Source organism: Monodelphis domestica, chromosome 7, assembly GCF_027887165.1.
Source record: "Monodelphis domestica isolate mMonDom1 chromosome 7, mMonDom1.pri, whole genome shotgun sequence".
NCBI classification, from domain to species: domain Eukaryota; kingdom Metazoa; phylum Chordata; class Mammalia; order Didelphimorphia; family Didelphidae; genus Monodelphis; species Monodelphis domestica.
In genome coordinates, this window is record NC_077233.1 from 292,265,199 (window position 1) to 292,293,072 (window position 27,874).

Genomic DNA, 27,874 nt, shown 5'->3' on the forward strand with positions numbered 1-27,874 from the left:
TCCTCCCTCTCTCTCTTCTGTTAACTTCCCCCACAAACTTACTATAGATACCATAAGCTGTTCTTCTCCTTCTCCTGCCACTGGATTCCTTCAGTGTTCCAGGGAACAGAAAAACCAGGCTTCCTCCTAAGCCAAAAACCACCAGGAGACGGTTGGCACTTGGAAAATTCCAAATGACTCTGGCTCTACAGAATTCCAACCACCACTTCCCAGAATTCTGTCTGGCCTTAAAGAAACCTAGCCCACTCTTCTTTACCCTGTCCTTAGCTGCTAATTAATCCTAATATTTTCCCCCTTGAGATCAAGTCTTTCCAAATAGATCTTGGTAAACCATGTTATCTTAATCTATACCTAAGCCATTATTCTATTCCCTAAATATAGTCCTTTTCTTAAACTTACTCTGTTCTACTTCTACACTAGACTTATCCTAACTATACTATTACACTACCCTGTGCTAAAGATTGAAAATAGAAATTCAAGAAACAGAAAAAAGACATAAAGGAAAATCCTTGCACAATTGCAAGTCAAAACATTACAATTACAAAAAGGCAAACATTTGCAATAACACAGTGATGTTACAATAACAAACTATAGCCTATACTCTTACAGAAAGCAAGAGCCTATCTACAACAATTCAAAATGCACCTTATAAATACTATGGAAGAAAATTCAAATCAAACTTCTAACTAAGCTAATACAGGAAAATAAGAACTATCTACAAGTAAACTCAAAATTAACTTTTAATATTAAGAAAATCAAAAACTTTGCAAGAAACCTATATACAAAATATATTTAAATATTCACACTATTTACATGCTATGTACATGCTATTTACATATTCCTTCAAACTCACCTATTAGCAAAATATAAAATCCCCCTTGAAATGGGTATAAAACATTGAAGATTTACTTTACTAAGGATATAACTTTTCCTTTGATGTTACCTCTTACTGTAAGGCACAGGGGACCGGCTCACTGTCCCTCAAGACTGTTGGAGGGCCAGACTTATAAAAACCTAACCCTAATTGGGCGGCAGTATACACAGTGTGGAATCCCCTCCCCTAGATCACCACTCACCATGCTGACATCTTCCATTGTGCAGCCACATAATCCTTCGCAGGGCGCCTCGTTCTAAGGCACCACACAAAGGATTATGTCATCAGAAGTAGTACTGTATGTGAGCAACGCCACACTTTGTGGTGCCACCACTTACAGTGCTACTCTCACTGACCACCAATGAAAGAGATGCCCCTTCCGGAGGTGCGGTGGGGGCCAGATACATGGCCTCAGGGGGTCACAGTTTGGGGACCCCTGGTGTAAGGCTTATAGGAATATGTGCAATACTCCTCTAAGATAAGAATTTTACCCTAAGATCTAATTTTTATACCTACTGCAATATTTCAAGTATATTTAAATAACTTCTTTTATTTATATCACTATGAATCCCAAGTACTGAGTTAGGTAGTATTACAAATTATGTTATGAGCTATTCTTATGTATTACTAATCATTTAAAAAATAGACAATTTTTCCTATTATATATTCTTGAAAAAAAATTTTTATACAACCTGTTCATACAAGTTCATCTATCATTTAAATGTTAAGTAATATTTTCAGTCTTTTATTGATTATAGCCATATGTTCTTGGTGTTATGTAAAACAGTGTGTTGTTCTTAAAATAGTGTCTGTAGCTATTCCATTATTCTTTCATTCTCATTGTGAAGTACTTCTTGTCACCTTGATCTTTATCTCCTCATCCTTGATTAACCTCTTCACCTGCATACATCTTCAACTGAAGTTCAATTCTTCACCTGCCATTACCTTCTTGATGTGCACACATTGAATCCAAGATGTCTTCTCAACTTTTATAGTAGTGGGTGTTGTTAATAAAAATTGCTAAGGACCTTCCCAAGCTGGTTGTGTTGCATTTGTTCTGTTAAAGTTTTTGATACATACAGAATCACCTGGGTGTATGTTATGTAGTGTGAAATCATTTGGTGCTGTTTGCACTAATGCCCCCATTTCTTATAATTCTTTGACCCTTTTTTGCAATTCCCTTATGTATTCAGCTATTTTTACATCTGCTCCCAACATAGACATAAAGACTGGAATAAATAATTTTGCCTGCATAGGGGTGTGTCCATATAGCATTTCATGTGGTAAAATGTGTACATCACCTCTATGCCTAGTTATTAAATAGAATAAAACTACGGGTAGTACATCAGTCCATTTTAGATGAGTTTCTGTGCACAGCTTTCCAATCATTGATTTGATTTCCCCGTTCATTCTTTCAACCTGGCCAGAACTCTCAGGATGGTAAGGGCCATGGAATTTTGGTGTTTTTCATAATTTTTAAAAAATCTGAGTCCATAAAATGTGCATCTCTATTGAAATCTATCTTCCCTGATATACCGAACCTAGGTATGATCTCCTTTAACAATACCTTTGCTTGAAATGTTTTTGTTGGATGCGAAAACTTCTGGCCATCTTGTTAGCTGATCTAAAATTACCATGTAGTATTTGTAATTCCCGGCTTTAGGCATGTTAATGTACCCTATCTGTAAGTTTTCAAAGGGTGTGTAAGCTAGCGGCCATCCCCGAAAAGCTTTTTATTTAAATATATTCTGCTTATACTGCTGCCAAACTGAGCAAGATGAACAGTCAGACCTTTGAAGCAATGCTAGTAATACCAGGTGCAACCCACATTTTCTTCACTGTATCTATTATTGCCTATGTACCAAAGTGACCTTTTGCATGTATGGCTTGGCAGATTTGATTATAAAATGTTCTAGGAAGAATAGGCTTTCCTACTGAGACAATCCAGACACCATTAGGTTGGTGGGCTTTAAAATTTTGTTTCCACTTCTGTACCTCTTTCTCTGTGTATGCTTTTTCTAAATCTGTTTCACTAATTACAGAGAGGTTTAAGATGAGTTCAGGACCTTATTCTGCAGCAAATTTAGCTGTGATATCTGCTCTATGATTTCACTGTGTGATAAAATCATTATTGTGAGTATGAGCTTTAGTTGTGTAGGAAGCTGCAGATCTTACAACAGTTCATGGATTATTTCTGCATTGACAATAGCTCTTCCAGAAGATGTTAAGAATCCACTCTGAAACCATAACGAACCAATCGCATATGCCAAATGCATATTTAGAGTCAGTGTATATTGTTGTAGTCTGTTTTTTTTTAATTTATGAAAAATGTCTTCTCCAAGTAAAGGTTGTACTTTGCAAAACTATAATCCCCAGCACCCAGGGTCATTGGGGGAAAACAAAAAAACAAAATAATTTGGACTTGATTTGCAAATAATTGTGGTGAAGAGAAGGGGTAAACTTAATACAGAGTGATTCCCAACACTCCACTGTTTTCTTCATTAGAATTGATAATTCTTATAGTGACGTATAGCAAAAGTGCCACCAAAAACATAAGATATAATAAATATACAAGAATGAAGATGGAATGAACTCTGCAAACATAGTAATATTGAAATAAAAAAGCATTTAGTACTCTAAAAGCTTTGTCTTAAAAGGGACATAAAATAAAGAAGTTGTATGCAAAGATTTCTTCCTTGAATAGGAGCATAGAATTCAGAATGAATCAGAAAAGAATAGATATTAGGAGAAAGGCAAAGTAAATTAATTTCTTCAAAAAGAGTGTCACCAAAACATTTTACTTGAACCATGAAAGCTTTTGAAACATTTGGGCAAAGAAAAGAGAATCCAAAAAAAGAAAGAGAACACGTTAAAAGGAAAATTAATGAAATTATGGTTTGTTTTCTTAGGCTAGAGTAGGTAAGCAGAAGTAGTTGGGAACAGGGAGAACCTTGGGGATTAGACTAACATCAGATAAATCAGAACAAAAATATAGTGACAAAATACAAAAGAGAGTAAAAAAAAAGAAAAAAGTGAGAAAAATCACAGATCACTATCTGGACTCAGATTTAAGAAAATTTGAAGTCATATCCCATTTATGACACATAACTTGCTATTCCCCTGGGGCAATCATTTAGCCTATCTGTGCCCCAGATTGTAAATTACAGAACGGGCACCAATGGGTATTGGTAAATGGAATTAATTACCTAACAAGAAAAACGCATGTGTGTGTGTGTGTATACATATATATATCCACATATATATATATATATGTGGATTTATGGATTAAGTAATATAATAAAAAGGAATTAAATAAATAAATAAATTACTTGTAATTATATATCATATATAAAAATAATAATAAATAAATAAAATTGAAAAAATTGAAAAAGGATTAAATAAAAATAAAAAACTTAAAAATGGATTTTAAAACAAACTCAATAATTTGCTATATGCAAGAAACACATACAAAAATAATGACATATATAGAATAAAATTAATCTAGACTACTTTATGATAGATGAGGCAAAACTGAGAGTTGTAATCATGACAGCAAAAATTAAAATTTATATTATCAGTAAGTATAAATAAGGAACTCAAACTTAAGGAAACTATAAACATTAATTCTTATAAAAATATGTGCCAAATTACAAAGCATTTAAATTCATATAGGAAAAGGTAACTAAATATACCTTATAAGATAATTGTCCTTTCTAAACAGACTTTTAAGGGGCAGCTGGGTGGCTCAGTAAATTGAGAGCCAGACCTAGAGATGGGAGGTCCTAGGTTCAAATGTGACCCCAGACACTGCCTAACTGTATGACCCTGGTCAGGTCACCTAATCCTCATCTCCTAGCCCTTACCACTCTTTTTCCTTGGAATCAATACACATTATTGATTCTAAGACAAAAGGTAAGGGTTTTTTTTTTTTTTTTAAGGGGGAGGGGGCAGAATTAAACAGACTTTTAGAGAAATGATGTCTGAAATATTTGCTATGATAGCTACCACCGAATGAGAAGTTTCAAGAATATACAATGTCATGTGATACTTTACAAAAGTAGTTCTTGAAGACAAATTATAAATGTTAAAATGGAGAAATATTAAATCAACATAGACTTCAATGCAATTGAAATACTAATTAATACAGAAAACATAAGTAAAAGATGCAGACCTAAATTGAAACTTAATGGTATTCTGAATAGAGTCAAAGAGCAAAATAATTAACTGTGTGCAAAGTAATCATAACAATGAAAAAAGTCAAACATTGGCTATATAGTGAAACTAATCCTCAGGGATATGTTTTGGGAGTTTGGTTTTATAGGATTATTCACTTCCAAAAATGAATAATATGGAAATGTTTTTCCATGATAACACAGATTGAATTGTTTGTCAGCTCCAGGAGGGGAAAGTAAAGAAGGGAGTGAGATAATATGGATTGTTAAATTTATGGTTGGACTGAATATTTCATTAGTTGCCAGGGAGTTCATTTCTAAATCCCAAAAATGAAGTACTAAACTCAAATGGAATTTATGGTAGTTTATTTTACAATAGAGGAAAGATATTAAGGAAGAGAGAAAAGGCGGGGGGGAGTCACCATGTTGTCAGTTCAATCATCAGATTCTTTTATCAGCCTCAACTCCAGCAGTCTCCACTCCAAGTGTGTCTCTTTCAAACTCCCAGAAGAATAACCCACTCCTAGAAGGCCCACCTTCAACAACCAGCCCAGAAGACCAACCTCCCACAAGCCCTTGTCTCTTTCTTTGGAAGACCTTTTTTCTTGCGTCACTTGCCCTAATTCCACATCTACCAATCACAGCTGACGCTCTGCTCTAGGACTGGCTGTTAGTCAGTTCTAATTCATTCCCCATTATCGCACACGCGGGTCACAGACCTCCTACTTTAGGACTGAGATATTTACACCCTTGGTGCTTAGATCTAACATGGGCAGATCTTCCCACTCAACTTTAAGTCCTGTGCTTATATTTTAGGGATTAAAGCAACAGATAGGGGATGACAATTTAATCTTCACAATCAAGGAAGAGCCAAGTATCTTCATTGTTAAATCAGGGGAGAGCTAAATCCAATTTTCACAGGGCCATATAATTTTGGAAAGCGTATGTGGAAATTTGTTACTAAAACTAAAAAAAGTCTTAACAAAAGATAAAAAATATATTTTAAAAACAAAAAAAAAACAACAAAAAACTAATCCTGAAGAAAGTTAATGGAGTTAGCTTTTATTAAGCAGCTATGTGTCATGTACTATGCTAAGTACTTTACAAATATTCTCTCCTTTGAACCTACAAAACACTGAAGTGTGTGCCAGTATCACCATGTTCCACTTTAAGAGACTGAGGCAGGCAGATGTTAAGTGACTGAGTTGCACAGCTAACAAAAATATATCTTTAAAAATTTTTATATTATAAGAACAGTTGATCATTCCACAATATTGTTACTGTATACAATGTTCTGGTTCTGCTTACTTCACTCTGCATCAGTTCATGTAAGTCTTTCTAGCTCTTCCTGAAATCATTCTGTTCATCATTTTCTACAGCACAATAGTATTCCAATCACCATCATATGCAACAATTTGTTCAGCCATAAAGAAAAGCTTCTATAAATATTTTTGTACAAGTAGGTTTTTCCCTTTAAAAAAAAAAAATCTTTTTGGGATACAGACCTCGAAGTGGTATATAAAGTGTTTTATAACCCTTTGGGCATAATTCCAAATTGTCCTCCAGAATGGTTGGGTCAATTCACAACTCCACCAGCAATGCATTAGTGTCCCAATTTTACCACATCCCCTCCAACATTTATCTCTTTATGATCGTATTGACCAATCTGGTAGGTATGAGGTAGTACCTCAGCATTGTTTTAATTATCATTTCTCTAATCAAGAGGCATTTAGGACATTTTTTCATATGATTATTTATAGCTTTGATTTCTTCATCTAAAAACTCCTTATTCATATCCTTTGACCGTTTCTTAATTGGAGAATGATTTGTGTTTTTATAAATTGAGAAATTATACCTTTATTAGAAAAATTTGTTACAAAAATTTCTCCCAGTTGGTGGCTTCCCTTCTAATCTTGGTTACATTGTACAAAACCTTCCATAGATCTTATAGGTAAACTATTCTGTGTTCCTCTAATTTACTTTATAATATCACCCTTTATATCTATATCATATACCCATTTGCACTGTATCTTGTTTTAAATCAGTGATGGCAACCTTTTAGAGGGGCAGGTGATGTGAGAAATGTTCTTGGGCTCACATGGAGGAGGGGATCAGCTGGTCCTGCACCCTTCTGGCTTTCTAGTAATGAGCTCTGGCCAACTCTGTGCTAGATTGATGGCACATGTGCCCATAGAGAGGGCTCTGAGTGTCCCCTCTGGCAGGCATGCCATATGTTGCCACCATGGGTATAGGGTGTGAGATATTAATCTATACCTAATTTTTGCCATACTGTTTTCCAATTTTCCTAGCAATTTTTGCCAGATATTAAGTTCTTATCTCAAAAGCTGAGTTCTTTAGGTTTATTAAACACTGAATTGCTAAGATTGTTTATCTCTAATCTATTCCATTGATCCACCATTCTGTTTCTTAGCCAGGACCAGATTATTTTGATTGCTTTTATAGTACAGTTTAAGATCTGGGGAAGACTTCTAACTTATTCCCATTGCAGACGATACTTGCTGATGGTTTTAGATAGATACTACTTATTTTAAGGAAAGGCCCTTTTATTCCTGTGCTTTCTAGTATTTTTAATAGAAATGGATGTTGTATTTTGTTGAAGGTTTTTTCTGCATCTATTGAGATAATCATGTGATTTCTTAAGATTTTTACGTCAATATTCATTAAGGGAATTGCTCTGTAATTTTCTTAATCTGTTTTCATCTTCTTGACTTAGGTATCAGCACCATATTTGTGTCATGAAAATAATTTGGTAGGACTTCTTTGCTTAAATATTTGGTAGAATTCACTTGTAAATCCACCTGGCCCTGTGTCCCCCCCCCACCCCCCACCCCTTAGGGAGTTCATTGATTGCTTGTTCAATTTATTTTCTTAGATGGGGTTATTTGGGTTATTTACCTAGATTGTCATATTTATTGTCATATAATTGGGCAAAATAGCTCCTAATGATTAATTTCCTCTTCATTAGAGGTGAATTCACCCCTTTTCTTTTTGATACTGATAATTTAATTCCCTTCTTTCCTTTTTTTAATCAAATTAACCAATTCTCTATTTGTTTTTTCATGAAACCAACTTGAGTCTCATTTATTGAGTAGTTCTGTTACTTTTAATTTTATTAATTTCTCCTTTGTTTTTAGAATTTCCAGTTTAGTCTTTAATTGGGGATTTCTTATTTTAATTTAATTTAATTTTTCAAAATTTTTTAGTTGCATGCCCAATTCATTGATGTGCCTTTTCTCTGTTTTATTGATATAAGCATTCAGGGATATAAATTTTCCCCTACATATTACTTTGGCTATATCCCATAAATTTTGATATATTATCTCCTCACTGTCATTCTTCCTAATATAATCATTGATTGTTTCTATAATTTGTTTTTGACCAACCCCTTTTGAAGAATTAGATAATTTAGTTTCTGATTCATTATCTTTCCAAGAACCTTTATTGATTATAATTTTTATTACATTATGATCTAAAAAAAAGTTGCATTTATTATTTCTACTTTTCTGCATTTGGTTAGGAAGTTTTTATGCCCTAGTCCACAGTTAGTTTTTGTGTATATATCATGTGTTGCTGAAAAGAAAGTATGTTCTTCCTTTATTCCCATGCAGTTTTGTCCAGAGATCTATTAAATCTAACTTTTCTAAAATTTCATTTACTTTCTTTACTTCTTGTTTATTTTGTGGTTACATTTATCTAGTTCTAAGCAGGGAAGGTTGAGGCAATGGATGAATTCATAACAGAAAAAAAAAGGGTATGCAAATGTAGAGTAGGTTATTCAAATCATTCCAATCCTGTAAAGTACTTATAAGAATATTTAACTTATGCCATGTTCTGATACCTTAGTAAGACAAAACAATTCCATTGATTTGATAAAGTTGTGAATAAGACCTACATATCTCTCTGGAATCAGTGGGTTTAAACTAGATTTTAGGCACGCCCTTAATAAAGTTATATGAAATGAATTGACATATTCATATTGATTGGGGAAACTTTGTCACACTTTGTAAGTTTGTTTAAAATGCAAGCCATTTTAGAATTCAGGCAATCCAGTGTCTAGTAGCATAGAAGAGAGCCATTCCAGACAAGGTCCCAAGAACGAATTGTTTGGGATGGGAGTTGATGGCAGGAGTTAAGCCACCTTCTGCTCCCTCTTTGACCAAAGAAGGACCATGTAAACTTTAGAGGGCCAGAGAATTTGGACTTTTTATTATTGTCCAAATAGTGTCCCTGGAATAGCAGTGACCAGGCAATGTCTACATCAGAAGCTATGGGTAAACTAAGCACACTGAAGAAGGCAGAAATAATGCCTAGGTAGAATACTACCATATAGAGGAGAAAAAAAAAACTTAGCAATTAAGAGCAATGAATTTATACCCCTTTGCCAAATGTACAAAGCCTATTTTCTCTTGTATTGTTGGGAGAGTTACATTTTAAAAAGATACTTTTTGTCTATATTCTTACTAATTTGTTGTGTTGTTCAGGCATTTCAATCACATCTGTTTCTTTGTGATCTAATTTGAGATTTTCTTGACAAAGATACTAGAATGGTTTGCCATTTCCTTGTCTAGTTTATTTTATAGATTTGGAGATTGAGGCGAATTGGGTTAAATGAAAGTTTTAAGCAATTTAATCTCAAAAAAGTCTACCAAAGAAGAAAACCTGGTCTAGATTGATTTACAGGTCAATTTTTAAGCAAATTATGCTTAATAATTGAAGGAAAAATCCTTTTTCTTTTTGACAAAAACAAATATAAATTCTCTTTAAGATATATAATTCTAAATCTGGCCTCAGATACTTCTTAGCTGTATGACCTTGGACAAATCACTTGCTTCCCATAGCCTTTCTTCTGCCTTGAGAGAGAGAGAGAGAGAGAGAGAGAGAGAGAGAGAGAGAGAGAGAGAGAGAGAGAGAGAGAGAGAGAGAGAGAGAGAGAGAGAGAGAGAGAGAGAGAGAGAGAGAGAGAGAGAATCTAGTACAATCACTATTTAGAAAAGAGAGCTTAAGTCCAAGAGAGATGATGATTTACCTAGTTACAAAGATCTTATTGGTGCCCAACTGTAGTTAGTGTATTGTATCTTTTGGTTTTTTCCCAAGTCAACTGACTTTTGGAAATTCATCCAAGGATTTTCTTAGTTGTCACATTCCCTTGTTTTCCCATCTCTTTCCAATCAGATTCAGAAAAGAAGGCATATTTATCAGATAGCTAGGTGGCTCTGTGGACAAAATGCCAGACTTGGAGATGGAAAGTCCTTAGTTCACATCTGGCCCCAGATACCACCCTGGGCAAGTCATTTGACCCCAGTTGCCTAATTATTACTGCTCTTCTGCTTTGGAACTGATATCTTGTATCAGTTCTAAGATAGAAGCAAGGGTTTACACACCCACACAAACAGAGGAATAGAGAAATGTAATATTTAAAGGGAAAATGTGTCGGTGATTAAGATCAGGGGATACTGGAGGAGTTGAAGGTAGGGAGGGAATATGGCTGCTGGTGAGGTAAAAGGACAGAGATGCCCCTTGCCGAGAGGCTATTTTTGAAAAATGGGGTTCCCGAGAAATGGGCCTGTGGGAATGTCTTCTCTATGGATTGATGTTGAAGATACCCCAGAGCAGGTAAGCACGGACCCCTCCTGAGGGACAAGCCTTCCCCCAGACTAAGGTCACCCAGCAAGGGTCCAGTAAGGACCATTTATAGTTGAATGGCTGTCCTGAGGTTCAGCTCCCTCGGTGTTCCCTGAAATGATAGTCCTCTTATCTGACTGCGGTTATTTAAATAAAGATAAATTTTAATAACAAGTTTGGATTGGGGAGGTATCAGGGAAGAGGGATTTCCCTAGATGAGGTTTTTGAGTCTCAGCTTTTGAGCTGAGGCCAGGCCTCCCAGACTGGTGAAGGGTTTCTTTTATTTCTGTTTATGCTAATCTGTGCTAGTTTTCTTAAGTTCAAAGTCTTAGCAGTAGACAGCAAGAGGAAGAAAATTTCTGACCTTCAGAGCTGGTTGGGCCTGTCTCTTCAGGCTGACGCCCCTAAAGAAAGGCCTTACAGTTCACACTGCCCCCCTTAAGTCCTTTTGCCGATGACATGATCACAGGAATCCAGGTAGAGCACACAGTTGGGAAATTCAGGAATAGAGGAAGTTCTATCCAGAGACAGGGAGAGAGGCTCCTACCAGTTTAAGGACCAGGAAGAGAGAGAGAGAGTGTCAAGAGACCAACTGCCACTCTCAGTTGCCCCTCCTCCTCCAACTGTCATTCTTGTCAATATCTTCTCTCTAACATTCCAACTGCTGTTTGTTCCAACTCAGTGGCAGAAAGTCCAAAACTTGCTTCAGTTTTCCTTTCCACAGAAAGAAGGCACATACAACTACAGATTTAAGAAACTAAAGCAGTGTAAAAATACGGGGGAAGTGTCTGGCTAACACCCAATTTAAATTTCAACAAAATATTTAAGTCAGTACGTTTCCCTGTACACACACCACCAGTTCAATAGATTATGACCTACTTTAGATCTCAAAATGTTATTTACCCAGAACTGTACTGTGAACAGTAAGAGCAATACCTCCAGTGATATTCAGACTTAGAGGAATTAAAATAATTTTTTTAAATTGGAAATTCAGCAACAACATCATGAGTCTATAAATTTGTATTATAAATAGCTTGATTTTCTTTTAAAATAATATGTTAAATTCAATATGTAACTTTCAAAACTGACTTGCCTATGATTCTCCCAAGCCTTTCTCTGTTCTCTTCTTTGCATTTCTTAAAATAATCTTTTATTTTTTTTTAAACCCTCACCTCCGCCTTGGAATCAATTCTGTGTATTGTTTCCAAGGCAGAAGAGTGGTAAGGGCTAGGCAATGGGGGTTAAGTGACTTGCCCAGGGTCACACAAACTAAATCTATTGCATGAAACCAAGAATGAGAGAGAGAAGAGTGGAGACCTCCCTTCTCAAAGCAGGGTTCAGGGGACACAGCAGATGTAATGGAGAAAAGGTTTGGGATGGTAAAGAGAACAGAATCTAGCAAAGACAATTGATGTTTAGGGTTGGCTCAGAGAGAGGAGAGGGGTTTTGAAGATTTTCCCCCTTCTGCCTTCCTTCCTTCCTTAGCTGTGGCTGCTCTCCCAGATTTGCTCTTGTCCCCCCTCCACTCCTTGAGACCAAAGGGTCTTCCCTTGATCTGTTCACTCACACTTGATTCACAGCTTGGAGAAAAGGTAACTATTTTAATGTCAAATTAACTCAATCAGGATAATACAAAGGAGTAACTGGTAGGGAAAGGAAAGTGGGGAAAAGGGGGTCCCTGTCTCCTCAAGTTTGGGGGAACTCGGGCTTTGGCAGCCTAAGCCCCCTGACAGAAAGTCAGGTTGACTGAGCCTGGGTCTGACAGAGATTCAGAATGCCTTTTCTCAGGTTTTCTCTTCAGTGAGGGCCAGCCTCTGTCACAGAGGCCAGATTTGAACCTATGACCTCCTGTTTCTAGGCCTGGCTCTCCATCCACTGAGCTACTCAGCTGCCCCCATAATCTTTTATTTTTTGACTACTCTTTCCATAGTCTCTTCTCTCTCCCCCTAAAAAAGAGACCCTTCCAAAAAAAGAAGGGAAAAAACAACCACCTTGAAAACAACATGTATTGTTAAACAAAGCAAATTCTTATGTTGGCCATGTGGAAAATACATGGCTTAGAATACTTCCTTATCTGTCCCGGAATCGTGGTGGTCATTGCATTTACTCAGAGTTCTTAAATCTTCCGGAGCTGTTTAGGACATTGTTTTTAAGTCTGCTTTCCACATTAAAAGTGATATCCCTTTGTAGTCTATTTTATCTACCAGAAATCATCCGTGAGTCATTCATCCTGAAAGTTGGGTCATAATTAATGATCAAACTACAATATTGGGCATCCGCCTGCGCATACTCCAATTAGGCTTTGTCGTCAGTATAATCATGTTGTTCCGTTCTGTCCAGCTCTCTGTGACATCATTTGGGATTTTCTTTGCAGAGATACAGGAGTGATTTGCCATTTCCTTCTCCAGATGAGGAACGGAGGGCAAACAGATTTCAGTGTCTTGCTGGATTTGAACTTGGGAAGATTCTTCTTCCTGACTCCAGACCCAGCATTCTGTTTACTGTGCTACGTGCCTGCCCCAAGATTAAGTTATTTGCCCAGGGTCACAAAACTAATAGGTGTCTGAGGTCAACTGCACCACCTCGCTCGCCATAGTGTAATAACTACCCAAATATTAAAAGTGAGTATTTTTTTAAGATATCCATTCATAGAGAACTGAAAAAATAAATTGCTCTCTCGATATTTTTAAACCCTTCCCTTCCCTCCTGGAATCAATACTGTGAATTGGTTCCAAGGCAGAAGAGCAGTAAGGACTAGGCAATGGGGGTCAAGTGACTTGCCCAGGGTCACACCGCTGGGAAGTGTCTGAGGCCAGATTTGAACCCAGGACCTCCCATCTCGAGACCCGGCTCTCCATCCACTGAGCTGCCCAATTGCCCCTCTATATTTTAAAACACTATTTGAGAGTAATCTTTTCTTGTATTTGACCTTTCTTGCAAGTATGATAGAATTCATATGTGGTGCTATTAAAAGGAGGTACTCCCTTTGTAATAGAGGAAGTGTTTTCTAACATGCAAAGGAGGCTCCTCTACATGGTTTACACTCCTCCCCCCAGTTGGCGTGTGTGTCTCTATAAGAATGGGCTCTATCAGGAATCTTTTGCAAAAACAATTTCCTAAGAGGGTTGGACATTTTTATTTCCTATTTTCCCCTCTTGATTCATTAACTGCTTTTATTTTCTTTCTCTAGTTTAAGTGCTAATTTGATTGGTGATACGCCGGCCCATTTTTTAGGTTTAAAACAGCTACTCTTAGAGCTAAGGTGGGAAGGCAAGTTTCATTGGGTCAGTTCCAGAAAAATGAATGTCAAGGAAGTGATTTAATTGTTCAAAGATTTAGTGTCCTTTTTTCTGATAGTAAATCTACTTGCACTTAATATACACTGAACCTTTGATGACTGGGAATCGCATTGTTTTTGGAACGTTGTAGTCTTAAATTCGGAAGAATTGGGATTCTCACTACAGCCTTTAACTGAGTTGTGCGTCTGCTCGCTCCTCCTCGGTGTTAGCTGTTCTCTGCGTTCTCTGCTGGGTTTAATGGAATAGAAATGTGCTGGCGCGAGTCTTTTTTGAGCCTCCCCATACGGACATACGTCCGATATCATTACGGCCCCAAGTGGCCTGGTCAAGGGCCATCTCTGCGGCTGTGAAGTACGCGCATCCTCCTTGTCTCTCGGTTTGGGGTGCTCTCTAATGGCTCTCTTGGTTTGCAGGGTTCCGTGGCCCAAGCGGACCAGGAGACAGCCAGCGGTGGGAGTGCTAACGGTGCTTACTCTGTTCCTCGGAGGCTGACCAGTCACCTAGGGACCAAGGTAACGGGAGCTTGCACTCCGCACCGGCCAGCTCCTCTTTTTTCTTCTGCGGGGGGCAGCAGGGCTGGGCGGGGCCTTCAGTGGGGCGGGGTGGAGAGATTCCGGCCCAAGAGTCCGCTTAGGGCCGCTAGCGCTCTGTGGGGCCAGAGTGGAGCTCTGTCCCCTCAAGGCGAGTCTGCGCTGCCAACGCGAATACGGGACGCTCGGCCCCCTTTGATGCTGATAAACGCTCTTCTGGGGCGCCCGAGACAAGCACGTGCTCTTGCTCGTAGCCAGCCTTTGGTGTACCCCGGAATCTTTCCTGGGGTGTCTGGCAAACATTCCCGAAAGGCTTGGTTTGCCCCGGTTTTCTTGAATGTCAAGGGGGGGTCCTAACAGCCCTCCCTTACAAGGTGGGTGCAAGATATCTGCTGAGCACCTCGTGGGGCGCCCCGACCGAGGGCTTCAGCGCTGGCAGGGTAGCCCTGCCTGCCTGCCTGCCTTTCTGTCCCTTCTCCAGGCACGAGGCAAGGAATGCTGGAAGATCCACTTCCTCATTTGCAGGCAGACTCAGCTAGGAGGTCTTCATCCTCTGGGGGCAGCTCACGGCGCTGCCTCGGAAGGAAAGCCTGGCAGGAGAGCATTCCAGGCTCCCTACATGTTGCAGCTTACAAATGAGGCCCAGCTCACCTCGCCTGGCTTCCTTCTTCCTCGGGGACGTTTCCATCCCCCGGAGATTTGCATTTTGTGATCCTCTCCTGTCTCACCCTCGCTCTCCCCTCGTCTGCCGGGAGCTGAGTGGTCACTCTGACCTCAGGCCAGCCCTTCTCGGCAGGCCGCCCCCTCTCAGGCCCGGTGCTTGGGGTGAGAAGGGGAAGGGCTTTTCCGTGTCCCCCAGTGCGCCCGGCTTGAGCCGGGGGGAGTCGGCGTCTCCGTTCGAGAGGCCTCTCGCCCCGTGAGTAGCCGAGGAAGAAGGTTCAAGGGATCTGGTTGTGCGTCATTCAGAGCAACCCCGGCTCCGAATTGGCCCCTAACCGAATGGCCGGCTTCCTTGGGGCGCCCTTGCCGGGCCTTTGGGCCCGCAGTCGTGATCCTGCCCACCGCGGAGGTTCGGAGCAAAGGCCGGGGCTCACTGGAGCCGGGTCTGGGCCACGTAGGCCGCCACAGAGGCTCCTCGTTAGAGCCCGGCCCTTGGTGAGGCTCCGAATAAAGGGAAGGTCCAGGGACCTCCGCCTCGGTGCCTCTCCGCGCCGGGCCCCGGAGCCGCCACGCGTGTGTCGGGGCCGCTCTCTGGCGGCCCCCGCTCAGCCCCCCCCCCTGTCCCGCAGGTGGAGATGGTCTACTCCCTGCTGTCCATGCTCGGCACCCACGACAAGGACGACATGTCGCGCACGCTGCTGGCCATGTCGAGCTCCCAGGACAGCTGCATCTCCATGCGCCAGTCGGGCTGCCTCCCCCTCCTCATCCAGCTCCTCCACGGCAACGACAAAGACTCGGTGCTGCTGGGCAACTCGCGCGGCAGCAAGGAGGCGCGGGCCCGGGCCAGCGCGGCGCTGCACAACATCATCCACTCGCAGCCCGACGACAAGAGGGGCCGCCGCGAGATCCGCGTCCTCCACCTCCTGGAGCAGATCCGGGCCTACTGCGAGACCTGCTGGCAGTGGCAGGAGGCCCACGAGCAGGGCATGGACCAGGACAAGAATCCAAGTAGGCTGCGCGCCGGCAAGCGCGCGAGGGGGGGGGCCCCGGGGGGAGGCGCCGAAGCTGCCCTTGTAGCGAGGGGGGCCCGGGGGGGGGCCCAGGGGGAGGCGCCGAAGCTGCCCTTGTAGCGAGGGGGGCCCGGAGGGGGGCCCCGGGGGGAGGCGCCGAAGCTGCCCTTGTAGCGAGGGGGGGGGGGCCCCGGGGGGGAGGCGCCGAAGCTGCCCTTGTAGCGAGGGGGGCCCGGAGGGGGGCCCCCGGGGGGAGGCGCCGAAGCTGCCCTTGTAGCGAGGGGGGCCCGGAGGGGGGCCCGGGGGGAGGCGCCGAAGCTGCCCTTGTAGCGAGGGGGGCCCGGGGGGGGGCCCGGGGGGAGGCGCCGAAGCTGCCCTTGTAGCGAGGGGGGCCCGGAAGGGGGCCCCGGGGGGAGGCGCCGAAGCTGCCCTTGTAGCGAGGGGGGCCCGGGGGGGGGCCCGGGGGGAGGCGCCGAAGCTGCCCTTGTAGCGAGGGGGGCCCGGAGGGGGGCCCCGGGGGGAGGCGCCGAAGCTGCCCTTGTAGCGAGGGGGGCCCGGAGGGGGGCCCGGGGGGAGGCGCCGAAGCTGCCCTTGTAGCGAGGGGGGCCCGGGGGGGGGGGCCCCGGGGGGGAGGCGCCGAAGCTGCCCTTGTAGCGAGGGGGGCCCGGGGGGAGGCGCCGAAGCTGCCCTTGTAGCGAGGGGGGCCCGGAGGGGGGCCCCGGGGGGGAGGCGCCGAAGCTGCCCTTGTAGCGAGGGGGGCCCCGGGGGGGAGGCGCCGAAGCTGCCCTTGTAGCGAGGGGGGGGGGGGCCCGGGGGGAGGCGCCGAAGCTGCCCTTGTAGCGAGGGGGGCCCGGAGGGGGGCCCGGGGGGAGGCGCCAAAGCTGCCCTTGTAGCGAGGGGGGCCCGGAGGGGGGCCCGGGGGGAGGCGCCGAAGCTGCCCTTGTAGCGAGGGGGGGGGCCCGGGGGGAGGCGCCGAAGCTGCCCTTGTAGCGAGGGGGGCCCGGAGGGGGGCCCCGGGGGGGAGGCGCCGAAGCTGCCCTTGTAGCGAGGGGGGCCCGGGGGGGGCCCCGGGGGGAGGCGCCGAAGCTGCCCTTGTAGCGAGGGGGGCCCGGGGGGGGGCCCCGGGGGGAGGTGCCGCGGTAGCTCAGCCTGCACTGGAGGGGCCAACACAGCAGCACGCGATGAGTCTCTCCAGAGAAGTCCGTGTGCAGCCAGCTCTCCCCACGGAAGCCGTTTGGCCGCGTGACCCTAGATAGGTCCCCTGCCCCTCTCCTCGGGCAGGGAACGCGGAGACGAGCGGCATTCTGTGAGGGAGCACTAGAAGGCCCAAAGCTAACTAGATAGAGCTCTAGTAAGCGCTGCCAGCCTGCACGCGAGTCAGAAAGGACCACAGAACGAAGGAGAAAGTCTTCGTTCTTAGGGAATTCCTGACCGATGGCGGCTCTTGGTAACCTCACGAGGCCCGTAGAGCAAACTCCCTTCACGGGCCCGAATACCGTCTCCGGTGTTTCATTTTCAAGCTCCCCTGCAAGGAGATCACTGACGGCGCCTGCAGGAAGGGCAGCCGGCGTGTCCTCACTTCTGACATCGTCTCCGCTGAGGGGCTCTCTTGTGTCCTGACCGCCAGGGAGTCCCGTGTTTCTGCGGTCACGGCATCGGCCGATTGTCCCCGTCTTTGGTCCCCGTCGTCTCAGAGAGGTCTGGGACGCCGCCCCGTGCCCGCCTTGCTCTGTTCCAGGCCGCTCGGCGTCCGGGGCAAAGAAAAGGCCCCGCCGGGCTCGGAGGGAACGTGGAAGGAGAAACGGCGGGCTCCGCCTGGCCCAGGTCGCCGTTTGCGGACTGCCTCCGTTTCCCCGTTCCCTTTCTGTGCCTCACGGGGCGCTTTCCTGCGCCACGACTCGGCCGCACGAGCTTCCCGAGAGCATGACATCCCGAACGCCTGGCGTCAGGGCCCTCAGAGCCGCTGCCCGAGCCCAGAGAGGGGAGGAGGCAGCTTTTGGGGGCGCCCCACAGACATGGGGCCTGACGTGTACCTCGCTGGCCTCCTGGCTCCCTGTCAGGACGCCGGCGCTTATTCTCACGCTTATTTTCTCGTTGCACAGTGCCGGCCCCGGTGGAACACCAGATCTGCCCTGCTGTGTGCGTCCTAATGAAGCTGTCCTTCGATGAAGAGCACAGGCACGCAATGAACGAACTCGGTAAGACCCACGTCTCGCCGGGGCTGCCAGAAGCCTTGTGAGATGTTGAGCACGCGCGCTACACTGAGCGGCCCTCGAGGCCTCTCACCAGCCGCTGCTTCAGTCGGTCACCCAGCTAGAAATCGCCCTCGAGACCCCGAGCGCGCGCCAGCTAGCCGAGGCTCGCCCCGAGCGCGCGCCAGCTAGCCGAGGCTCGCCCCGAGCGCGCGCCAGCTAGCCGAGGCTCGCCCCGGCCGCCCTTGCTGAGCTCTGCTCGGGAGCAGACGCCAAGACGGGGTCACGTGCTTTCGCTGGCTTCACGTGCCGGGCAGATGCATTCACGTGATGCAGAGAAGCGCCCTTAGAAGGGAGCTCAAGGCCTTTATTGGGTCGTGGTGTAGTAGAATCCGAATAGGAAGATAACCCCTTCTACGTCACGTGGGTGTGTAAGCGTGTTTGGCGTGGTGCGTGTGCTCACGGTGAGTGGTCGCAGGTCATCGTTCACGCTGCCTTCCCTAATTCGGCACACAGGCAAGAGCGCCGTCAGCCACAGTCTCTATCCAGCACGTGCTGTGTGCCAGGCGCCGCGCTAGGGAATGGAGGCAGAGACCCAAGTGAAACAGCCCCTCCACGAAGATTCCCGCTTTGGGAAGACCACAAACACGGACGTGCGTTAGATCAAGGAGATGATCCGGGGCTGAAAACCCAAGCAAGGCCCCCGGAAAGGCTTCGTGTCGGGGGTTCCACTGAGAAGCAGAGGGGAGGGGGAGGGGGTTTCAGGCCTGGGGGAGAGCTAGTGCCAAGGCCCAGACATGGCAGCAATGGTAAGGAAACTAAGGCTGACGAACATGAAGGGATTTGCCTGGGGACCCAGCTGGAAGCTGTCTCCAGTTAGGATTTCAATTCCGGTCTTCTGGAGGAAACCTCCGTTTTGAGGGTCATGAAGCCGGAAGAGGAGGTTGGAGCAGGTTGTGAAGGGCTTAAAAAGCCAAATAGAAGTTTTTAGATGTGAACGTAGAAGCGATAGGAAGTGATTGCGGTTAATTGGATAAAGGAATCACATGGTCAGACGTCTGCTTTAGGAATCGCATTTCAGCAACTGGTGTGCGAAAAGCTTTGAGAGAAGAAAACCAGTCAGGAGGCTGTTGTAATAGTCTGAGCAAGAGGTAAAGAAGGCCGAACGGCAGAGTAGTTGTGTGTCCTGGTTCCCTTTTCAATTGAGTTTTCCCCATACATTGTTCGTGTACTCCCATGAACTCGTGCATCATCATTTAGTCTAATCCAGGGTTGTTCATTGGATTCAGTCATGTAATTCTCTGTGACCCGATCTGGAGTTTTCTTGGCAAAAAGGCTGAAGGGTTTTATCCCTCCTTCTCTAGTCCATTTACTAGATAAAGGAACTGAGGCACACAGGGGCTTGCCTTGGGTCGCATAGCTAGTAAGTGTCTGAGGCTAGATTTGAACGCATGAAGATGGGCTTCCTGACTTGCACCTAGCTGCGTTACTAAGTCCTGTAAAACCTAAAACCTGAGTACTTTGCCTGTGTATACATTTCAGAGGAAAAATTGGGTTCACAAGTTCAATTTGGGGTCCTACCAGGATTTGTAGACTCCTACTACCATTTGCCAGTGAGCAAAAGGAGAGACTTCCCCGGCTGTGAAGCAGCAAATCTTGCTCGAGGGATTTCAACAAGAGTTGAGACCCAATAAAGGTAAAAAACAAGCTATATAAAGGGCCAAAGACAGTTCTTCGTCTTGCCTTTTCTTCCTTGCATCCGAATGGTTGGAGCAAAGCTGTACACGTTTTCCCACAGCTTAAAAAATTTGCTCCGAATCTATGATTTCACTGTTATGTATGGTGTACTCACGGTGAAGAAAACTCCATTACCAATGCAGAAAGCCCCTCCACACCCCACACTCCACACACCCCCTTTAGAGAGTAAAATGTCTGTGGCCATTCAATATGGAGAGATGATTAATGCACGCTCTGTGCTCTTAAGAATTGAACCTTTAGGCTGTAATAGACTGCCTACCCTTTGACCCAACCATACCACACCTGGGTTTGTACCCCAAAGAGATAATAAGGAAAAAGACCTGTACAAGAATACTCATAGCTGCACTCTTTGTGGTGGCAAAACATTGGAAAATGAGGGGCTGCCCTTCGATTGGGGAATGGCTGAACACATTGTGGTATCTGTTGGTGATGGAATACTACTGTGCTCAAAGGAATGATGAACTGGAGGGATTCCATGTGAACTGGAAGAGCCTCCAGGAAGTGATGCAGAGTGAAATGAGCAGAACCAGGAGAACATTGACACAGAAACGGATACATTGTAGCACAATCCAATGTAACTGACTTTTCTACTAGCAGCAATGCAGTGATCCAGGACCATCCAGAGGAACTTGTGAGAAAGAACATTATCCACATCCAAAGAAAGAACCGTGGAAACGGAAAAGCATTAGAAAAATGTGATCAATCATGAGTGTGATGGAGCTATGATTAGGATTTTGATGTTAAAGGGTCGCTCTATTACAGATACGAGTAACATGGAAATAGGTTTTGAATGATGATATGTTTTAAGCCAGTGGCACTGCTTGTCGGCTTTTGGGGGAGGGAGGTCATGAATCACAGAGCCATGGAAAAATATTGAAAATTTTAAAAGGGAACAAAAAGAATTGAACCTTTAAGAGAATTGAGACAAACTGTCTTTAAGAGACTAGCTCTTCTGGGTCTTCCAGCCTAGTAATTGAAACTTTGAAAAAGTTCTCCTAGTGGAGTCTCTTTAGAACCCAATTTACCTGCAAAGTCCCATGAAAGAATTAGATATAGAAGGGTTGAAAGATTTTTCCTTCACAAAATGTCAAATTTAGCAGAAAAAGCAGTGCTTTTCTCCTGTTGGGCTGGATGCCTTTGTATTGCTAATGGTCTTCCGCAGCCAACGGTCTTGTGGGAGGCCTCCTGAAAAAAGGGCCTACCCAGCTTTAAGTAAGTCAGATTTGCGTGTGAATGAGAAGAGAACTGTTTAGTTTTGAAGGAGAAGTTGAAAATCATGGTTCATCTGAACCAGCAGCCCTAGGGAAGACCTAGGCTGGTGAACTGCGAAATGCCCAGCATGGGAAGAAATTGAGATGCTTTGAGATCTGGACCTCAATGAAACCACTATCAAATTGGAGAGGATCAGAAGTGGACCATAAGGGGAAAAGGGGCGGGGTGGGGGGAGGGAGCATCCTGAGGTTATCAGTACAACCACAAGATCCTTTCCCCATTAATCAGCCTTCCCTCGCTCTTCCCTTTCCTCCACTGGCTAGCTCTAGGCACCTAGAGGATCTGCTTAGACAAAATTCCCTGCCACGTTGCTCCCCCGTCAGAGCTCATGGCTGTTTCGTGCCCTCCCAGCATACCCAGTCAGTTGCCAGATGATTCTCATTTCCTCTCTCCTCAACGTCTCCATTCACATGAGCTCCTTCCTAGTTTAGGCCCTCCTCTATCTCTTCCTTCATGCAGGCAGCAGTTGCCTCTGGATCGAAACCCGCAAGGGGTGCCTCGCCAGAGCCAGGGATTCAAGGCAGAGCTTCTGCCTCCACGTCCGTTCTTCCGTGTTGCCCAGAGAGGGACTTGAGGTCGTGCCATTTCAGGGCGCTCTGGCGAGAACGTGGAGCATTCAGCCGGTGCCTTCTTGAGGCCCTTTTCCCTTCCGGCCTCACTAAAACAGCCCATTCGTTTCCTTGGGAACAGCAACGATTCCCCGGCCCCTTCCTAGGCTAGAGTTGAAAGCACTGAGGCTGCTGTGAAGAGAGTCGGATTGGTTTTCCTCATTGCCTCATCACTCTTTTCTTCTCATTCCCTGGCTTTTTCCGACCACTCCGATGTCCCTGCCTGCGCTTTCCTTCAGATGCTCTCGGAAATGCTCTTGGGCGATTTAACACTCGGCTTAATCCAGAAACGCAGTCGTTTGGTTCCTGCGGCTTAAGTGTAAAGTAGAAGCGACGCCTCGCGGCCCCGTTTGGTGGTGGTGGGGCGGCGGCCAGGTCAAGTGGGGCTGCTTTTGTTCTCCCGAGACAGAGTTAGGGAGCAAACCCTCCATGTAGTAGATTATAAGGGTTCAAAAGGAAGGTAAACGTTGGCCAGGTGAGAGCCCGACATCTGCAGGGGGTTCGACCGTAAGCCAGTCCCACTCGGGACTCGTCCCAGAGCCGCGTCGGCCGCATCTCGGGCCTGCTCTCAGCTCCTCAGATCGGTCTTCCTCCTGATCCCCAAACCGCGCCAACCTATGGCTAAGAGTGGCTGCCCTTCCGTAATTTCAGTCGGCTGCCTGGGCCCTCTCGGGCGCTCTGCTCGCTGGGCTTCAGTGCACAGCCACACCCGGGGCCGCACGTCGTCTTCCTCTTCCTTTCCCTTCTCTCCGCACTGTCACTGGCTTCAAGGGATGCCCGCGAGGCCGGTTTTCCAGCCTTCTCTCTGGGCAGACACACTCGCGGCAGCGAGGACAGCGGCAGCCGGCTCCGCAGGACTCCCACCAGGAAGGCGCTTAAGACTTTCCCTCTTGTCGCTCACGTGGCCAACCCCACGGCCGTTCTAGCCCCAATACCATCGTTCTCGCATCAAAGCCAGCTGTTTGGCCGTCCGTGCAAAGCACGTCGGATGTGGAATGGGAAGGTGCGCGTCTGACGCCCGGCTTTTCTGCCTGTCAGGTGACCTCAGAGGAGTCACGTGCCTCTTCAGGTGCCTCCTCTCTCGGGCCTTGGTTGGCCCACGAGGCACTTTCTGCTCTCGGTCCTGGGATCTGTAATGCGGACAGGACGTTTCACTTGACGTCATTCTTGCTTTGTCGTAATAGGTGGCCTCCAAGCCATTGCTGAGTTACTGCAAGTCGACTGCGAGATGTACGGCCTCACGAGCGACCACTACAGCGTCACGCTGAGACGCTACGCCGGAATGGCTCTGACAAACTTGACTTTTGGAGACGTGGCAAATAAGGTAGGCTTTCGTCTCGTGTTTTTTAAAGAGTTGCCTCGGCGTGCGTTCCGTTGCTCTCTTGTGCCCCTGTTCATTTTCTAGGGCCCATCCCCTCCATCCCACTCTCTTCACCACCTTACCCGCAAATACATTCAAAGCTACTACATATAGTGTAAACATTAAGTTATTTTTCTGATAGTAAAGACATGTCTTTTTATGAGGCCTACTAAGGATTATTAGAAAATCAAGGGTACAAAATGATAGCCATGTTTGTGCCCAGGGCTGATGAGCCCATTCAGAATCCCCGCGCTTAGCTTCCTTGCTACATCACTGCAATGGAAGAGAAGCGAAGAGAGTTTGGGAGGCGTTACTGCCAGTTAAATACCCATTGTGATCTCGCCAACACGGGGACTCAGGTGAGATGATAGGGAATTCTGGGAAATACCCAGGACTTCTGGGGACGGAAGTCTGGGGTTCAAAATCTCCATTTTTACATTCATCCCACTGAGGCCCGAGGAAGACTAGTCTCTCCGATGGGTCTTGTAAACATACCACCTTTGGAATTACAGTCATTTGAGGACAAGAGGAAAAGAGAACAAAACCAGTGATTGCCAGGCGCATTGACAAAAAGCCAGTTAGGGGGCAGCCCCCTTCAGCATAAGAGTATACACACAAAACAAATGCATTCAACCCCACACAGTTCAAATCACCACATCCCAAAGTTCACTCTGGATCTTCTGGTGCAGCGTGTGGTTTGTGCAGGTATCTTCATGGTGCCTTTTCTCCAAACAGTTCCCTTTCTGCATTCGGAGAGGTAGCCTGTTTCTTATCCTAAAATTACTCTCAAAAGAATTTAAACTTTGTAATTTAAAATAATAATAATTATACATTCCCCCCTGAAGAGGGTGATTGAAAAACACAGGGATCACTTAGAGATGCATGGCTGAGTTATGAGGTATATGAATCAATTGGAAGAAAAGTCAAAAATATTTTTAAAAGCCAAGTAAAAACAGATAATTTCTGTATAAAATATAGACTATCACAGTCTTGTGTGTAAAAGTTCTAAGTAAAGGAAAAATAAATCTATTACAGGTCCTTGAATCAGGGCCCAATTAAAGTGATATAAGCATTTACCCAATCAGTAGCCAGGACTACAGAAAGTTGCTACATTATGAAAGACAGAAAAGGGACTAGATTATAGGAGCCAGGTAGGAGCCCAATTGGAGGTGCTTGGTAGAATGTGGAACAAGGAAGACCTTCCTTTAACACATGTTAAACAGCCACAGCCTCAAACCCCAAACATGTTCAAGTTCTCTTGTCTTGGCTCAAAATTTTCATCAACCCCATCGGGATTGGTTGGTTTCTTTGACCTTGTGCTCGATTGGCACTGTGCAGTTTAGCTTTGTGCTTCTTTGGCACTGTGCAGTGGCTCTTTTTGTATTCTCTTGTCCTCGAATTAGACAGAAACATTAAGCAAAGTCCCATAACTTTTTTTTAAACAATCAGTGGCATCATTTTTATAGCCTCAAGCTTGGGGGGCATGCATTAATATTAGAATAAATGTATGTAAAACTTATATTACTGCAAAATCCAAAAAAAGTTAAAGAAAATCTTAATACTGGTGATATGTGCCTCAAATATAAAAAGGGGAGAAAATAAAAACTGAAATAGTATATTGCACATGCAAGAAACATAATAATAAAAGAGTTTTAAAAATAAAAAAATATAACTTATAATCATTGACACACTGTGTTAGCTAAGGAAATGTAGAATACAAAGTTCTCACCAAAAATGAGATCCATTTCCTCTTCATACCTGGCCATGATCCACTGTAAGTACAAGCAAATGATTTTCACAAAGTAGCAGGTATTTTAATAAAGAACGGTAGTACAATATGTAATGCACATTCAAAAAGTACCAAAATCCCCAAAATTCGCAATAGCCCAATTAATTACAATAGCAAACAAATCCACTATCATATTTCATATAAGTTGCTGTGTGACATTTAAAGAAAATGGATACTTGCCACAAGTTTTTCAGATGTAGCAATATTTCAACCTTGGCAAATACATTTTTAAACAAAGTAAAATTTATTTGGGTCTAGAACATCATCAAGAAATCTAGATTGTTCTGGTGGGAGTAAAGTGAGCTGAAGAGTTATAAATGAAAGATGCTCCTCTTTTGGGAGCCATCCAGGGGTACCATGCCCTGGGATTAACTTCCCAGCTCCTTTGGTATGAGACTGTGATGTCCCATCCATTCATGTTTTCATAAATGTGGGAGGTGGGTATTATAATTGTATTTCACTTCAGCTACTAAAATGGATCTTACCTCCCTTTAGAGGCAGGCAAAATGATCAGAGTTGGTGAAAAGAAATCTAAAAATCATGTCTAAAAAACCCTTAAAATCAATTTGAGATATTTAGCTCATTAAATTTTCCAAAGGCTGTTATACAATCGTAAACAGTTTTGATGAAGTCTATCCATCCTTTATGTGACAATTTACAAAGTCAAAACAGAAAAAAGACTTTTTTTTTATGGTCTTATTCAATAATATTTGTTCAGTATAGTTATAGGGGAAAAGCAACAGAATACAAGTCATTAAAATCCAGTACATTAAAATGATTCAGTGTAACAGAATAGTATTGAATACATTAATATATGAACTTAAAACCAACAAAATTAAATCTTAAACAAAATAATCAACAAAATGCAATAAAATACAGAAGTTTTTATAAAATATTGGGGTCTGAAAAGTCTTAAAAATATAACCTCCAGTCTCTTTACAGTTTATTCTTGTTTTGTTTTGTTTGTTTAATCCATTAAGATTCCTTTTGTCAGTACTGTGGAATTCCCCATATGGAGAACATGGGTTTTAGGAATCTCAAATTTGGCAGGTCCAAATGGCAAAGAGTTGCAGGGAGATGAATTTGACCCCTGAATCTCAGGTAAAATAAGCAAAAGAATCAGTGCACTCAAAAGATATCCTTTGAAATACGCCATGCTTGTAATCAACTTCCTGTTTGGAAAAGTCTCTTCCTTCTCCTCATTCATCCCCCTGAGGTTCCCCGCCATGTGGAGGCTAATTGTAGCCTAAGGAAAGAACACCCCAGTTTTTACCAGTTTGTGGTTCCGAAGACACTGGAGCAGCTACCAGCAGCCTGGGTCCTGGGGCTGGGCCTGGGGCAATCTGGCTCTGAGGCAGGAGTAGAGTTGCTGGGGCTGGGGTCTGGAGTTCGATCTGGGTCAAGAAGGTCGAGTGGATGGCTGGAGGTGGGGGCAGGCAGCAGGAGCCGAGCTGAATCAAGGGAGCCTTGGCAGGAGAAATGTGGCTTAAAAAAATTTATCTAGGCTATCTTAAAAAAAAAATTGAGAAGTTCTCATCTGATCTTCTGGTTGCCATTAAATGTAAAAATTAAATTATGTCTCTAATAACAAAAATGTTAGACTGTGGGAAACTGCCATTTATTGATAATTGTTAGGGGACTCAGGTGAGATTATAGAGAATTCTGGGAAATACCAAGGACTTCTGCGGATTGAAGTCTAGGGTTCGAAATCTCCACTTTTACATCAGGAAATCATTGGCGACCCAGGCATCTGTATCGTACGTGGTATCGTACTGGCTGCACTGGAAGGAGGAAGATGTGTCGTTCCATTATGTAATTGGGCAAAATGTCATCCATGACTAAAGTGAAAATTCCTCTCCAGAAGCAAACATCAAACATATACCAAATGTGGGGTTACTTGTTTTGTTGATGAGCCGCTTTCTGTTTCTTTTTTAGGCTACTCTGTGCTCTATGAAAGGCTGTATGAGAGCGCTCGTAGCCCAGTTGAAATCTGAAAGTGAAGACTTAGAACAGGTAACCTTTGGGGCCATGTGTTAGGATTCGGGGGGTTTTTATGGACACAGGCTCCAAAAGTGGAATTCTTTATTCCAGTGAACCCAATTTAGTGCTTACCTCCTCCTGTTTGAGCAAAACTCATAGCACAGATTTGACGTGGTACCCGCCTTTAAGTATAAGCCTGAAGGTAGTCTTTTGTGCAAAGAAATGACATTGTCTTCCGAGGACAGAACCAGGAACTATGTGGTAGAAATGGCAAAGATCCACATCTCAGCTTGCTGACAGGAAAGATACATGGAAAGTTCTTTGGTTCGATTGCCTCCAAAGGAAATGGATTACAGCAGAGGCCTATGACCACACATTGTGGTGGGAATGCTTTCTTGTTTGAGTTAAATGAGACGACCTCCTTTTGAATGCTGTATTTTGTCATTTTTATCCCTGTTTCTGGCATTGAAGACACCGAGCTCATGACCAAAACGGAGCTAATCTCCCTTTCCCGACACTCGCCTCTCCTCCAAAAGTTGCCCAGCTGTTCGGTCCCCCCAAATTGACTGTGAGCTTATTTCTACTTATTCACCAACATGTGGCGTGCCCCCCACTGAATGGAAATCCATTGAGAGCAGGGACTATTTCATCTATCTCTTGGTCTCCCAAATGTTAGCGATGAAGCATGAAGGACGTCAGCGGTAAGGATTGTTGATGTAAAAAAAGC

General features: G+C 44.5%; 1 protein-coding gene across 8 annotated transcripts in view; it reads left to right on the top strand.

Moving 5' to 3' along the window:
* The window catches only part of APC (APC regulator of WNT signaling pathway), a 163,947-nt gene that overhangs the window by 113,243 nt on the left and 22,830 nt on the right, over positions 1-27,874 (top strand). For all 8 annotated transcript variants that reach the window (XM_007497809.3, XM_056803963.1, XM_007497806.3 and 5 more), the window contains 5 exons: positions 14,402-14,500; positions 15,808-16,186; positions 18,291-18,386; positions 23,203-23,342; positions 27,103-27,180. In XM_007497809.3, the coding sequence (XP_007497871.2) occupies positions 14,402-14,500; positions 15,808-16,186; positions 18,291-18,386; positions 23,203-23,342; positions 27,103-27,180 (792 nt within the window). The remainder of the gene's footprint in view (positions 1-14,401; positions 14,501-15,807; positions 16,187-18,290; positions 18,387-23,202; positions 23,343-27,102; positions 27,181-27,874) is intronic.